The 15,594-nt window shown below is 47.7% G+C and overlaps 1 protein-coding gene across 1 annotated transcript; it reads right to left on the reverse strand.

Moving 5' to 3' along the window:
• Positions 1–1,333: 1,333 nt before the first annotated feature.
• LOC149995254 (sialic acid-binding Ig-like lectin 5) lies at positions 1,334–3,836 on the reverse strand. The gene is made up of 7 exons (XM_090260288.1): positions 3,794–3,836; positions 3,334–3,734; positions 2,826–3,110; positions 2,524–2,571; positions 2,032–2,286; positions 1,654–1,950; positions 1,334–1,437 (listed from the first exon to the last, which is right to left on the reverse strand). Exons 1-7 carry the CDS (start codon positions 3,829–3,831, stop codon positions 1,334–1,336), a joined length of 1,428 nt encoding a protein of 475 aa, XP_090116414.1. The 5' UTR covers positions 3,832–3,836.
• Positions 3,837–15,594: the final 11,758 nt, after the last annotated feature.

The following is a 15,594-nucleotide window of genomic DNA, read 5'->3' on the forward strand; positions in this document are numbered from 1 at the left end:
GTAGACATGGACCCAGGGGGAAGTTGGGCAGACCCAACAGTAATTCATTGATCGTCTTATTCCACACAACTAATCATAAACTCAACTATTTGCTCAATCATTTAAAATTTTATAATACTAAGGTTGATTAGACCATATTGAGGGCTACTAATCACATTTCATCCTCACAGAAATCAAGTGTAAATGATAGTCTTATTATTTCCATTTACAGATAGAGAAACTAAGGTGAGGAGAGGTGAGGGAACATGCTGTTCCTGGCAGAGAGGTGAGGTGGGCTAAATGGTCAGCAGGGCTGGGGCAGGAGGCTGACCATGGGCTCTGGGAGAGGAAGGGGAGGTCAGCTCCCAGCTCTCTGTCCAGCTGACCACAGAGGTGCAGATTTGGTGAGATGCTGGGAAGCTTAGTCTGTACTCATTGAATGGATGTGCCCAGCCTACTTTTCTTTACTGCAGGAGAAGACACCCTCATCACTCACCCAGGTGACTGTACCCATGACAGGGTCTCCATCATTTATGATCTTTGGTCTCCCGGCTGCTTGCTTCCTTCTGGCTTTCACTCAAAGGGAAGAAGTCAGAGCCACAGTGGCTCACGCACAGGTGGGCAGGCTGTTCCCACTCCCTGGTAACACAACTGAGCATCCAGACCCTGGAACCAGACTCAGAGATCCTCTTATTTGCAAGTGTGTGCTCCGTCCCCTGGATGACCAGGTGTTTGGCTAAGACTAAACTTACATCCCAATAGGCCCCTATACAGAGAGAAACTTATTCACGAGAAACCATACAGTGTTATTAAAGATCGCCCCAATGTAGAATCTAACCAACTGTCCTTCAATGAACAAAGAGACAGACAGAATGTGCCTCATCCATACCATGGAATCTTATTTGGAAATAAAAAGGAATAAAATAATGAGACATGAACCTTGAAAATATGCTAAGTGGAAATAAATCATTCACAAAAGACAGTGTATTGTAGGATTCCATTTCTATGAAATGTGGAGAATAAGCAAATATAGAGACACAGGAAATACATTAGTGGCTGCCTGGGGTTGGGGTGATGATTAAGGCAAAATGGCAAATATGGGATCTTTTGTTCATTTTGTGTTAATGAGAATATTTAAAAACTGATTGTGGAGATGAATGCACAGCTCTGTGCCTGAACTAGAAGCCATTGAATGGTACACGTTAAGTCTATGGAAATTTTATCTCAATAAAGCTGCTACCCCATCCTGCTCCCCCAAAGACCCCAGTGTATACTCAGCTACATCTTCTGGATTCGGGGGCCTCCATCAGTACCCCATACAACACAGTTCCCTGCACCTCCCCAGGACGCAGGCTCACATGCAAAAGGACATGAGACACAGACACAGCGACAGCAGGGCCATGGCACCAGCACCTCCAAGAGCCGCAGGAACCGCTCCCGACACAGATGCCGACTGCCCTGCAGAGAAGAGGGGCGTGAGCGCACCACTCACGGGACTCAGTGTCTTGTCTTCCCACCTCCTTGCAGAACCGGTTGTAGGTGCTGTTCCGAAACCAAATGGAGGGTCTCATCATAGCAATCACGCCCTTCTGGGCCGCAGTCCCTCTCCCCGGTACCAGCTCCTCTCCGACGGCACCCTCTCTCCCGAAGCCTCTGTCCCCAGCAGGCCCCGACCTGGCGGTGGCGACAGCAGCAGGACAGAGGCGCTCTGGGCCCCGTGGAAGTTCCCGGCCTCGCAGCTGAGTCTGAGGCCGGCGCCGAGCCCCGTGCGGAGGCTCAGGGCGCTGTGGGCCCAGGGCCCGGCTGAGCGGGAGGTGACCGTGTAGGAGCCGTCGCTGGGGGTCCCCTCCAGCAGCCGCTCCCACAGCCGCCAGCACAGCGAGGGGGGCGGCTGGGCTCGGGACGAGCAGTTGCAGCGCAGACCCTCGTCCTCCTCCCAGGAGCAGGCGGGGCCCAGCAGCTGCGGGGGGTCTGCGGGGAGCGAGGAGAAGGTCAGCGGTGCCCCTGCCCGCCGGGGACCCAGGTCACCTGCCCAGGGGTCCCCACACTCACAAACCACGGAGAGGTTTACAGAGACACTTTGGGAGCCCAGCGGGTGCCGAGCGCGGCAGGTGAGCTCTCCTTCGTCCCCCGACCCCACGCGAGGTAGCTCCAGGATCGCGGTGCTGGAGATGGGGGTGGCGTTCAGGACTGGGGACCCCCGGAACCAGCTCAGCGTTGCAGGGGGGTTGCTGTCAGCCACACAGAGCAGCCGCAGCGCCTCGCCCTCCAGGATGGGAAGGGATGTGGTTTGCAGAATCTTGAGGGCTGGGGGAGAGAAGTGTGGGGAGAGAGAGAAGAGGGAAGGGAGAGAGGGGGGAAGGGAGAGAGAGGGAATTGTGGTGCCCCGGGGGGGCAGATGCCTACTCACAAAGGTGATGGAAGGAAGGTGATGATTTTCAGTCTTGCCTCCCTGGATCTGATCCCATTCACCGTGTTCCCCCCTCAGTTCCATGGCGGCCCCAGGGACAGGTACCAGCCCCAGAGACTGAGGTTCTTTCCTACCTGTGACATTTCTGAAGGACATGCCTATGGTGAGGTTCTGTGGGGCGTCTGGGACAGAAAGACATGGCCCAGCTTCAGAGGGGAGGAGCGGATCGAAGTCACCCCAACCCAAGGAGGGGCGGTGGGAACCAGGAAGGAGCAATAGCTGTCCTTCTGGCCCCCTCCCCACCTGCACTCAGATCCATGCACGGGTGTTCTCAGGGAGCTCATCTACCTCTACATGCAACACACACGCACACACATGCACACGCACACACACATGCAGCCTGTCCCACAGCCCTCAGGGACCCTCAAACACTCACAAAAGACATTGAGCCAGATGGTTCTCCACGTGGACACCCAAGTTCCATGGAGTGTCCGTGTCATCTGACAGGTGAGATTTGTGCTATGGTCATGGGGCTTCGGAGTGAAGGTTAGCACAGAGGAGCGGAGGGTCTGGGTATTCATAGAAGCAACAGCGGCTCCCGCCCAGGAGAAGCTGAGAGGACGTCCCCCTTCGCAGGACCCTGGCAGGCTGCAGGTCAGCTGCGTGCGGCGGCCGGACTCCAGGGGCTCCGGAATGAGGATGTCTGGTTTCTGTGTCAGGTCTGAGGAGACGAGAGGGAGGTGCTGGGACCCCAGAGTTAGGGACCCAGACTGACACCCTGTGATGGGCCTGGGCCTGGGCCTGGGGGCTCCAGATCACTCCAGGTCCTGTCTCTCCTGCCAACCCAGGGCCCAAGCCCTGCATCAGGGAGGGTCCCAGGGTCCTCTTCCTGCTCAAACACGGGCTCGCATGTCTCAGCGACCTCTCCTGCGACCCTGGCATACCTGTCACCTGCAGTGTCAGCGTCTTATCCCGGTAAGTATATTTCACAGCACTTCCTCTCTCCGCTTGGAAGACGTAGGTTCCTGAGTCACTCCTCCTGGCGTCTCTGATGCTCAGGGAACAGTCGCTGGTCGTGGGGTCCGCGAGGAGGAATCGTCCCTGGGTTACACTCTTCACTGGTTTATTTCGGTTGTTTGTGGCCACAGGAGAACCATTTTTTGTGTTGTCCCCACGCCGGTACCAGTAGGTGTAGAGTTCGCCAGGGGAATACAATGAACTCCACGGGTAGGAGAAGGAGCAGGACACGTGGACACTCAGACCCTCCTGCACACTCACCAATTCCTGCACTCGGAGCTCATAGCCTTCCTGCTTCTCCTGCAGGGACCCTGGGGGGACACAGAGCCTCAGCTTAAGCCCTTCCCCTCCCCCACCTGCCCCTCCCCCCGTCCTTAGCCCACTCACCCCCCCCACAGCAGGGGCAGCAGCAGCAGGAGCACCATGTCTGCATCTGACAGAGCAGAGAGGGTCCCGGTCCCCGTGTCAGGGAGGGAAATGCCAAGCTGTGGGGTGGGGCAAGGACACCCCAACAGGAAGCCATGGGTGACAGAGCTGTGGCCAGGCCTGGAGGGGGAACTTGGGCTCCACAGGCCATGGGGGTGGGGTGGGTGCAGAGAAATCACTGTCCCAACTTCAGCCCTCTGTCAGGTCCTCTAAGTGAATACAGTGAGGCCCCCAGAGGTTGAGAGGTTTGTCCAGATGTGGCTCTGAAAGGGATCACCTTGTAGATGATGTTTAAGTCAAGAAGGAGGTCACCTAGGGGGCTGCTATGTTCAAACTGGTCCTGGTGACTCAGAGGGACCCACCTTCCAGCTGAAATCACTGAACATTCTGGAAAAGGATAATGTTAAGTTTTCTTTAGACCACACAAGTGCTGAAGGAGAGGAAGGAATTTAGGCCAAACTCCAGTGGAGGATGGAATCCAGGGGAAAGCTGCACATTAAAGCCCTCTGTTCTGAGGGTTTTGGGGACATGGGATACACACGTGGTCCTCTTCCAGGGTCTGAGGTCTGTGAGACAGCAACCACCCACACCCCTTAAAAATGGGTCATGTGCAGGGAGATCTTGCCCGATTTGGCGGGCACCCCAAAGGCTGGCCCACAGCATAGCAGCAAACTTGCCACCTGAATCCTCAGGGAGCTCTATCCTGAGGGCCCCTCACATGCTTGGTTTCTTTTCAAAGCCCCAGCAAGGGCTCCAGGGATATGTGAACACAACCTGCAAGCCCACTGCTCTGTTATGAATGAAAGAAACCTGATAAACGTTTTCACAAATATGACATTGATGTGAAACAGGTCAGACATTCCTGTACCAAGTTGTGTGATTGAAAAACAAGTTTCTTATACTGTACAGGAGAAAAAGAAATATCAGTCACCTCTGCTGGAGGCAATACTGAATTCTCTTCTATTCTCTATATCATATAAATATAATGTTTAATAATTAAAGTGATTATAAATGTAATATTAATACTTATTACTGTAAGAGTTATTCTCCTATGAAGAGGGAATCAGACTATTAATCAGAAATGCATGGAACTTGTCATGCAGCTGTACCAGACTGCAATGCCTTAATACTAATGAAAATGGTCTCTAATGTTTTGAATTGTCTTATATTTTGGTTTTCATCATTTTAGCTTTACTGACTTAATAGGCTGTGTTTTCTCACTTCAAAAACAATTCACGTGTGCTACATATTGCCTTTTATTGTTTGTTTTTTGTTCTGTTTTGGAAGCAGTTATCTCAACACTAGTATGAATATCGGGCTCCACAAAACCTGATTTGGCCCTGCTGCAGGGGGCAGGTGAACCAGATATAACCGGCTCTACTCCGAACCACCACCACCACAAACTCCATGCTTATTGCGAAGAAGATGGTTTTGTGCCAGCAAAGGTCTAAAGAAAGCAGGATTTCGTGGTTGTGCCCCCACAACTCACATCACTGAGGGTTCCAGCAAATCTCAGGAAATAGTAAGTGTTGGCAAGAATGTTCAGAGAGGAGAACCCTCTTGCACAGTTGGCGGAATTTAAATTGGAGGCCACTATGTAAATCAGTATGGCAGTTCCTCAAAAGTTAAAAATAGAGCTTCCGTAAGATCCAACAATTCCATTTCTGGGTATTTACTTGAAGGAAATGAAAATACTAACATGAAAAAAACTAATGCATCCCCATGTTCATTGCAACATTATTTACAATAGCCAAGATGTGGGAGCAGCTTAAGTGTCCATCATTGAATGAATGAATGAATAATATGTGGTTGTGCACAATGGAATATTTTTGTACCATAAAGAATTAAATAAAATAAAATCCTTTTTCTGATACCATGTAAGGATGATATGGGCATTATGCTAAGTGAACTAAATCAGACAAAGAATAATACCACATCATTTTACTTATAGTTTTTTTTTTTTTAAGCAAACTGATACATGCAGAGAGTAGTAGATCAGCGGTTGCCAGAGGCAGAGGGTTTGGGGAAGTCAGAGGTACAAACTTACAGCCATAAGAAAATTAAATCATGAGGAGTTCATGCACAGCATGGTGACAGCGTTACAGAACCCCTGGGCTCTCCGATTGAAACAGAACCCGCGGGCTGTTTAGTTAGGGGCCCGATTGCCCGCCGCCAGAATTACAACTCTGAATACCAGAGTTTGGTGAAAAGGAAAAGAATTGTTTATTTAACAGTTATATAGATTTAGTTATTTGTGGATTTCTGCCGTTAAGTTTTATGTTCCTTAAAACACCCATAAACACATATCCTTGCCTCCCCACTACCAAACCAGGCTAGTTTTAGAAAAGTCAGAGATACCGTTTCCCTACTTTCCAAACACAGTTCAGCTTTACCAGCAGCTGCCAATCATTCAATTCTAATTGGGGGGACCTCGTCTGTGTTATGGTGTCCACCAGCTTTTAATCCAGAACCTCATGGATTCTCAGCCTCCTTGTAAACTGCATGGTTAGTCCTTTGTAATCCACATGGTCTGTCTGTTCTTTTTCAAAGCAGCCCCTTCCTTAAAAGTGCATCATCAGACCCCATTAAATCCACATGGTTAGCCTGGTTAAAACATCTGCCGCTTATTTTTAAATCCCTGACTGCATCCTGCGACGAAGTGGGCGTGGCAGTTCTGACCATTCACAGAACCTCACGCAGGCTCTGTGTGCCTTTTCCATACTGTCCCCTGGTCCAAGACCCCTCCCATCTACTTGAGGCCTTGGATGCCTTAAAGCCATTTTGCATAAGAAAGACACCAGCCACCAGCCTCAGGCATGTGGAGGCATTCTGAAAGCTGCTTCCTTCTCCCCAACCCCCAGCCGCAAGCTCTGGGGGTTTTTGGACACCCCTGTTTCTGTAACAACAGTAGTTAATAATAGTGGATAGTAATACTATTAACTATAATAATATAGTTAATAATACCATATTGTATATTTTAAAATTGCTAAGAGAATAAATTGTAAAAAGTTCTCATCACAAGAAACAAATGTGTAACTTTATGTGGTGCCAGGTATATAGCAAGACACATTCTGATGAGCACATCACAATATATACATCTAGCAAACCATTAAGCTGGACTTGAAACTGCAGGAATGTTATATATCAAGTATCTATCTCAATTATAAATACATACTAAAAACACTCAGGCTGGGCCAAGTCTTCCAGGCAGAGTTCCTTTCTCCTCCATTTGTGTTCCAACATCAGCATAGCAAATTCCTTACACTAAATTCCTGCAGCTGAAATACATAGTGGCGCATCTGTCTTCCTGATCTGCCCTTGACTGATTAAATCATGAGATAAAACAAGGAGCAGTGGGTGATTTAAATGCCTCCATGATAAAACTCACAGCGAACTAGGAACAAAGAAGAACTTCCCTAACGAGACAGGGGGTGTCTTCAGCAAACATCACACCTAATGCAGTAGCATCAGGTTCTAGCGTAGAAGGGGTATGACAATCAGTACAAACTGTGAGAAGCAAAACGAAGACAAAGCTGTCTTTCTTCATAAATAAATGTACATATAGAAAAATCTGAGACTTCCGGCCAAGATGGAGGCTTAGACGGACACGCTCGGCCTCCCTCTACAACTAAAGAGGAATACAACTACTTCAAAACAAAAGATAACTAGAAATTCCAGAAAATAAAGCTACACGGAAGCCCAACGTACGAAGTTATAAACCAGCGGCGCCCTTTGGGCAGGTAGGACGAGCAAAAGGGGGCGGTGCTGTTTGCGGTCGCACCAGGGACAGCGGCAGGGAGGACAATCCCGGCTGCAGTCAAACCCTGGTGACTCGCGACCCCAACGCTGGGAGAAGCAGCCACCACATCGCCTCGAACAGTGAGGCCCAGAGGGCGGGAGGACGGATCCCGGTCTCCTAGCGGAATAACTGTTTGAATCCATCTTGGACCCCCGCCCCCACACAAAGCACCACAGGGCTGCGAAATAGGTCGCGGATCGCCACTGGTACCTGGGCAGTGACGACAAAGCTCCGGCGAGAAAGGTTGTGGATTGGCGCCGGTCGCTGGGTTGTGACGAGTACACAGGCACTGCCCCCGACAGCCAGCCCAAGAAAACAAAACGCATCTGTCAGAATGAGGCAGACAACTATAGAAATCCCGGTGGCACAGCTCACCAGGCAACAGATGAAGAATCTGACAGATGAACAAATAAGAAACCTGTCAGAGGCTCAGTTCAGGGCCATTGTTATCAGGTGGCTTACAGAATTAAAAGATCTGGAAAAAGATGAGAAAGAATCGAAAAACACTCATAATGAAAGGAACAAAACCACATACGAGACAGATGGTGAGGAAATAAAATCCAGAGTTCAAATCAACAAACCAGAACACAAAGAAGGAACAAGCAGTCAACCAATGCAGAGAGAAAAAAAGGGGAAGCAAGGAAAATGATGAGAGCATCAGAAACCTCTGGGACAGCTATAAAAGGCCCAACATTAGAATCATTGGTTTGCCAGAGGGTGAAGAAGATGAAGTAGAAATTGAAAAATTTAGTGAAAATATAATAAAGCAGAACTTCCCAAACTTGGGAAAGGAAATAGACTTACAGGTCCAGGAAGCACAGAGAATTCCAAAAAAACTGGACCCAGGGAGAACCACTCCAAGACACATTATAATCAAAATGTCAAAAGTTAAAGATAAAGAGAGAATCTTAAAAGCAGCAAGAGAGAAGAAAAGAATCATGTACAAAGGGGTCCCAATTAGACTCTCAGCTGACTTCTCAAGGGAGACCCTGCAGGCAAGAAGGGACTGGCAAGAAATATTCAAAGTAATGAAAATCCCAAACCTACAGCCACGAATACTCTATCCAACGAAACTGTCATTCAGAATAGAAGGGCAGAGAAAGTGTTTCCAGGACAAAATAAAACTGAAAGAGTTCATTAGATCCAAACCACTGTTATATGAGATGTTAAAGGGACTGGTTTAGAGAAAGGAGGATCAAAACTATGAACACAAAAATGAAAACTGTATCACAAGAACAACAACAGAAGCTAGGGAATTGAAACAAAGGCAAACTAAACAGGCAACAAGAATGGAAAAAGAACTATAGGTATGGGTAGCATATTGGGGGGAGGTCAGCAGGGAGGGGGAAGGGGGAGAGGGAGGGAGATGATATAGGAATTAAGGATCATGGTAGGAGGGAATGGAATAGACAGAGAGAGGTTGAGAAGAACTATATGCACAACTAATGGACATGGTCTAAAAGGGGGGGACAACTGGAGGGAGGGGGGCCACCGGTGGAGGGGAGAAGAGGGAAGGGAAATTGGGACAAATGTAACATTATAATCAATAAGACACATTAAAAAAAAAAAAAAAAGAAAATTCCACAATTACATACAGATACATTTGGGGACTTAATATGAGAGTTAGCAAGGGTATTAGAGACAAATTCAAATTCCAAAAAATCAAGCGCATTCTATCAGCGCAATAAACAAAAGGTAGGATGTTATAAAGGATGCCATTGACAAGAACATCAGAAGTTACAATACACCTGAAATATACCTGTTCAGAGATGCACATAATAAAATATAAAATGCACTTCTTCAATGAAAGAGATGATAAATCTGAAGGACATGAAAGATGTTACTAAATAAAGAAATATGCGTGTGTATGGATAGTAAAACAATACAGTGTAGAAGTCCACTCTACCCAGATGAATGTGCAGAATTAAAGCAACATGTCACCCAGTCCCCAAGTTCACTTTTGGGAAACTTGATACCGCTCTTGTAAAATTTATATGAAAGCAAATTTTCCCAAATGCAGCCACGACAAACATGGAGAACAAAGTATAAGGACAGGCTCTGTAGGACTTCAGGACCCAGTAAAGGGTTACAGATGATAAGGCGGTGTTGCATTCACTGACACGGTGTTACACCACTAAACCACGGGGACAGAATAGGGCGTCTAGACCTAGACCACAGGAAATGTCATGCAGATAGAGGAGGTGATGCAGAGAAGTAACACAAAGAGAAACATCTGTTTTAGTTTTTCTTATGTATGGATTTTATTTTTTATTTAATTTTTATTTCATATTCCAGTACAATTTGGTCCCCTTATACCCCCTGCACCCAGCAATCACCACACCGTTGTGCATGTCTATGAACCTTTTTCCTTCATGCTCAAACTACCTCCTCCCTCATTCCTCCCTTCCCTCCCCCTCTCCCACCCCTCACTCACTTGCTGTCATCCTGCTGAGAGAGAGAGAGAGAGAGAAATATCAACTTCGTGTTTCACTTACTGATGCATTAATTGATAGATTCCTGCATGTTCCCTGACCTGGGATTGAACCGTGAACCTTGCTAATTGGAACAATGTTCTAACAAACTATGCTACCAGGCCAAGCATGATAAATATTTCAATAACACAGGTGGGCAACTAGGCATCCGAATGCAGTTGAATGAGATTGCACCCCTAGCTCCCACAATGCAGTAAAATCAAGTGCAGATGGATTGAAGATCTATTGTTGTACAAGAAAAAGAAAATAGAGTTGTTAGAAGATAATAGAGCAGGGCTGTCTGCATGAATTTACAGTAGGGAGGGATTTCTGAAGAAGACATAAAAAGCACTAGTTATAAAGACAAACATCAAAACTTGGACTATGCTGAAACTACGGACTCCTCCTATAAGGCACCATAGGCAGACTTCTGGCCAAGTTGGAGGCGTAAACAAACACGCTGCATCTCCCTCCACAATTAAGAAGTAATACAACTACCTCAAAACTAGAAACAATGAGAAGTTCCAGAAAATCAAACTGCATGGACGTCCAACAAACAAAGATATAAAGAAGAAATACTCATCCAGACATGTAGGAGGGGCGGAGCCGGGGCAGAGAGGACGCAGTGTGGTGGTGGCAGCAGCGGCAGCAGCAGCAGGCCCGTGGAAAGCACAGTTACACATTTTAAAAAGTCAGAATGGACACCTGGGGAGCATTCTCAGCTCCTCACCAGACCACAGAGCTCCTGGTTGCAGCACCGGAGAAAATCAAGCCTCATTGCTTCTGACTGTGCAGGCGGGTGGGGGTTGGGATGGAGGCAGAAACAGCTGGTCTCTCAGCAGAGTCCGCTTGTTTAAAGGGCCCTCACCATCCTAGAATGTCCATAGACCCCCCCATTCTGGGAACGATGGCCAGGGCAAGAGCTACAAGGGTGCCAGTTCCACACGGAAGTTGGAGAAGTGCCTGGAAAAAGGGGCGAGTGCTGAACAAGCAGCATTGTTCCCTCTCAGACACCTCCCCCACATACAGCACCACAATGTGGTGAAACAGGTTGCTGTGTACTGACGAATACCTTAGGCTCCGCCTCTTACAACATAACAGGAGCAACAGCTCTACCTTAAACACAAGAGGCAAACAAACACAGGAGCCCGGCAAGATGAGGAGACAGAGAAGTATGGCCCAAAGGAGGGAGCGGATCAGGGTTCTGGTGAGAGAAATGAGTGACGAGGAGAGAGCCAACCTAACAGATGCATCGTTTAAAACACTGGTGATAAAGATGTTCACCGGCTTGACAGATATGCTTGAGTATGGCAAACGCATAAGAAAAGAAGTGAAGGCTATGCTAAGTTAAACGAAAAAAAATCCACACAAAACCAATGATGAAGGGAAGAAAATCAGGATTCAAATCGATGGTTTGGAACATAAGGAAGAAAAAATCAGTCAACCAGCGCAGACTGAGGAGACAGGCATTGAAAAAAATGAGAAGAGGCTTGGGAATCTCTGGGACACCTTTAAACATGCCAACATCTGAATCATAAGGATGCTAAAAGAAGAAGAAGAGCAAGAAATTAGGAACTTATGTGAAGAAATAATGAAGGAAAACTTCCCAAATTTTGTGAAGGGAATGGACATACAAGTCCAGGAAGCACAGAGAGTCCCAAATGAGCTGGATCCAGAGGGGACCATACCAAGACACATCATGATTAAAATGCTGAAGGTGAAAGATAAAGAAGAATCCTAAAAGCAGCAAGAGAGAACCCTAAAAGCAGCAAGAGAAAAGCAAAGAGTTGCCTACAAAGGAGTGTCTATAAGACTATCAGCTGATTTCTCAAAAGCACTTTGCAGGCAAGAAGGGACTGGCAAGAAGTATTCAACATGGTGAAAAGCAAGGACCTACAACCAAGATTACTCTATCCAGCACAGCTATCATTTGGAATGGAAGGGCAGATGAAGTGCTTCCCAGACAAGGTTAAGCTAAAGAGTTCATCATCACTGAGCCATTATTATATGAAATGTCAACGAGACTTACTTAAGAGAAAAAAGATCAAAACTATGAACACTAAAATGACAAGAAACTCACTTATCAACAACTGAATCTAAACATTAAAAGCAAAATCCTACTAAGCAAACTAGAATAGGAACAGATCATAGGTGTGGAGATGATGTGGATGGTTTTCAGATGGGAGTGGGAGGGGGGACAGGTGGGGAAATGGTACAGGGACTAAGAAGCATAATCGGTTGGTACAAAATAGACAGGGGGAAGTTAAGAATAATATAGGAAAGGGTGAAGCCAAAGAACTTACCTGCACGACCCATGGACATGAGCTAAGGGGCGTGGAATTGCTGGAGTGAAGGGGGTTACTGGGCAGAGGGGAGCAAAGGGGCAATAATTGAAACTACTGTAACAACATAATCAATAAAATATACTTAAAAAAAAGAAACATAGGCCGTGCTCAATCATCAGCCATCAAGTGAGAGAAAAACTTTACAACACATGTAAACATTAAAGTATCACTCTCAAGAATAGGAAAATATTTCTCCACACACACACACACACACTGGATTTGGAAGGCTGACTACAAAAAAATGAATGTAAACTATTTTGGTTTCCAATGGGGGGGAAGGTGGGGAGTTCCTCCCACACCACCAAGTAATTCAGCTCAATTCGGACACTACCTACCTGAGGACAACATCAGAGCCCACAATTAAAGCTTCAGTTCTTAACGTGTCCCCCCGAACCCAACGTCTGATGCCATTGTCACCCCAGCGTCTCACCTGTGCCTTCAACACACCAGCTATGAATCAGGGTCCCAAGACCTCCTCCTCTTTGAACTTATTAACTTGCCAGAATGGCTCACAGAGCACATCTTACTCACGAGGTCACAGGTTTGATATAAAAGAATATGACTCGGGATGGAGCAGATGCAGAGGGCAGGGTGTGCAGTCAGGGGCGTGGAGCTTCCGTGGCCTCTCTGAGGTCCCTCCCTCCCAGCGCCAACGCGTGTTCACCAACCCGAGCGCTCCAAACCGCGTCCTTTTTGGTGTGTATGGAGGCTGCACTACATAGCCATGATCAGAAATCACTGAACGTTGGTGAGTGGTTCCACCCAGGCCCTCCCCCTGTCTGGTTCCCTCTGGCTTTTGTGCCACCCAACACGGGAGGCTCCTCTCACACTAGAGATTGCAGATGTGGCCCCAACACTGCCCCATCCCCTAAGTCCACGCTCTGTCCCCTGGGTCAGGAGTGACAGACAGTTGGGGCGGTGAGAGGAGAGGAAGTCGTGACCACAGCCACAGGCACGGATGGAAGGACCTGCACCAGGCAACCAGGGCCTCAGAGCAGAGAGGAGGCCGGGCTGACCCACCTCTGAGCACGAGGCCCCTGCGAACACAACCCACAGCCGTGACTTGGGGGAAAGGAGCGACCACTGTCGCATTCCAGAAGGGCCACAGAATCCATCTCAGGGATGGGAGTGTGTGTGTGAGAGTGTGTGAGTATTTTCCATGTGAACTAGTGATAAAACTATTTGTGGAGGTGAAATTCACATGACATAAAATTACTGTGCTGATTTCGGATGTGTAGACTGGGGGGCTGTTTATCGCGACACTTCCCCCATCACCGTCTTTTCCGCAGGCCTCCCGCACTCCTTCCCCACACCGCCTGCCGTGCAGGGATCTGTGGGGGGCGATTAGAAATGATTTATGCACTGATGGGCCGAATAAATCCTACAGGCAGAAGGTTGTCTATTATTTTTTAGTTAAATTTTACTTTTCAACTTTAGTTTACATTCAGTGTTATTTTGTATTAGTTTTGAGTATATGACATGGTAGAAAGAGAATCATATACATATTTTTTATTTACTGATTTGAGAGAGAGAGGAAAAGAGAAATAAACATCGATGTGAGAGAGAAACATCGATCGACTCCCTTCCATCGGTGCCCCCATTGGGGATCGAACCTGCAAACTGCATGTGCCCTGACAGGATATAATACCCGCAACTTTCGGTGGACAAGACAGTGCTCCAATCCATGGAACCACACTGGCCAGAACAAGAATCACGTGCTGTGAGAAGTGATTCCCCTGACATTTCCAGCACCCACCAGGCACCATAACTAGTTATTTCATTATTATTATCTATGTTCCTTATGACTATACCAAAAGGTAGCTCTTTAACTCAGATTCTCAGCAAGGGTCTGGCTCATTGAAATCCTGGATGGAAAACCAAGGTCATGACCTCCCTCTGCTGGACACAGTGCCATCCGCATTTCCGTGTTCCTGAGTCATCTCACCTGAGATGTTCTCCCTGGGAAAGCCCTCCTGGTCTTCTGCTCTGACATCCGAGAGGTAATAACCTCAGAGAATAAGGATAGCATGGTGATCCTTCAGGAGATAAAATCATGAGTCCTGTTTTGTATATTTTTGCATCTAGAGTCAGCCAGACCCGCTAGGGGAGAGGAAAGGATTCAGTGCAAACATTCATCACAGGTTTGGCCCAGAACCATTAGCTCAGCCACAGTCATTCTCAGATCCCAAAACTGGGCTCAAGAAACTCCCACAGACAGTAAAGACAACAGCAAAGTCAATTTTTATGTTGCAGTACTTAACATACTTTTATTTATAATTAAACAGTAATCACTACAATGTACGCATCTTTGAATAGAACAGAAGAGCTGTGCTCCTCACTACTCTGTATGAGTGTCTGCACTGACAGGGCAGTTTGGGAGACTACAGTCAGGTGTTACCAGGTACATTCTGGGCAATGGGAGGATAAGACCCCAAGTTTGACCCCTTCCTGGGCGTTGGAAGGAGAGAGAAGAGCAGAGGGTGGGGAGAGTGAGAGGACAGGTCAAAGGGGAGAGGCACAGGCAGAAACAAGGGGCCATCATGGGTGGGTATCACCTGTTGTTTATTTTCTGTATCTTAGGATGCTTTCAAGTCTGAAAAACCGCTGGCCAAGGAGAGACAGCTCCTCCCAGGACTCCCCACATCTCAGAGACAGGGAAGGACTCTGCCAGGAACAGCTCCTCAGAGGCAAACCATCCAATTCTGATCCCACATTCCCCAGCCACCAACCTGCCCTCAATCACCCAGGACCTGGGATCAGAGAAACAGAGACCACCCGCAGGAACACACCCACCAAGTCTGTACAAAGGCCTCGCCCTGCACTGGCCTGGATTTCCATGGAAACCCCCATAAGGCTCTGACTAGGCTTCCCCCAACTTGTGTCTGTTTACTGAGGAGACCTGGCGCTTCCCCTGGGGCCCTTCCTGGACTGGTGGGACCTCCTCTCAGAAAATGAAAGTCATAGAATCTTCTTCCATTGGCATTGACTGTCCTTGTCATCACTCAGTCACACAAATTAAAATCCCAAGGGTACGATTGAGACCGGTGAGTCAGGAGTTTCCAGGGAGAAGGTGACACTGATGTCCCACGATGGCCCCTGGGACCCCGCATCTCACCTCAGTGCCATAGTAACATAAGGGAGAATCGG

The sequence above is a fragment of the Furipterus horrens genome, unplaced genomic scaffold (assembly GCF_987537825.1).
Source record: "Furipterus horrens unplaced genomic scaffold, mFurHor1.1.pri manual_scaffold_13, whole genome shotgun sequence".
NCBI classification, from domain to species: Eukaryota; Metazoa; Chordata; class Mammalia; order Chiroptera; family Furipteridae; genus Furipterus; species Furipterus horrens.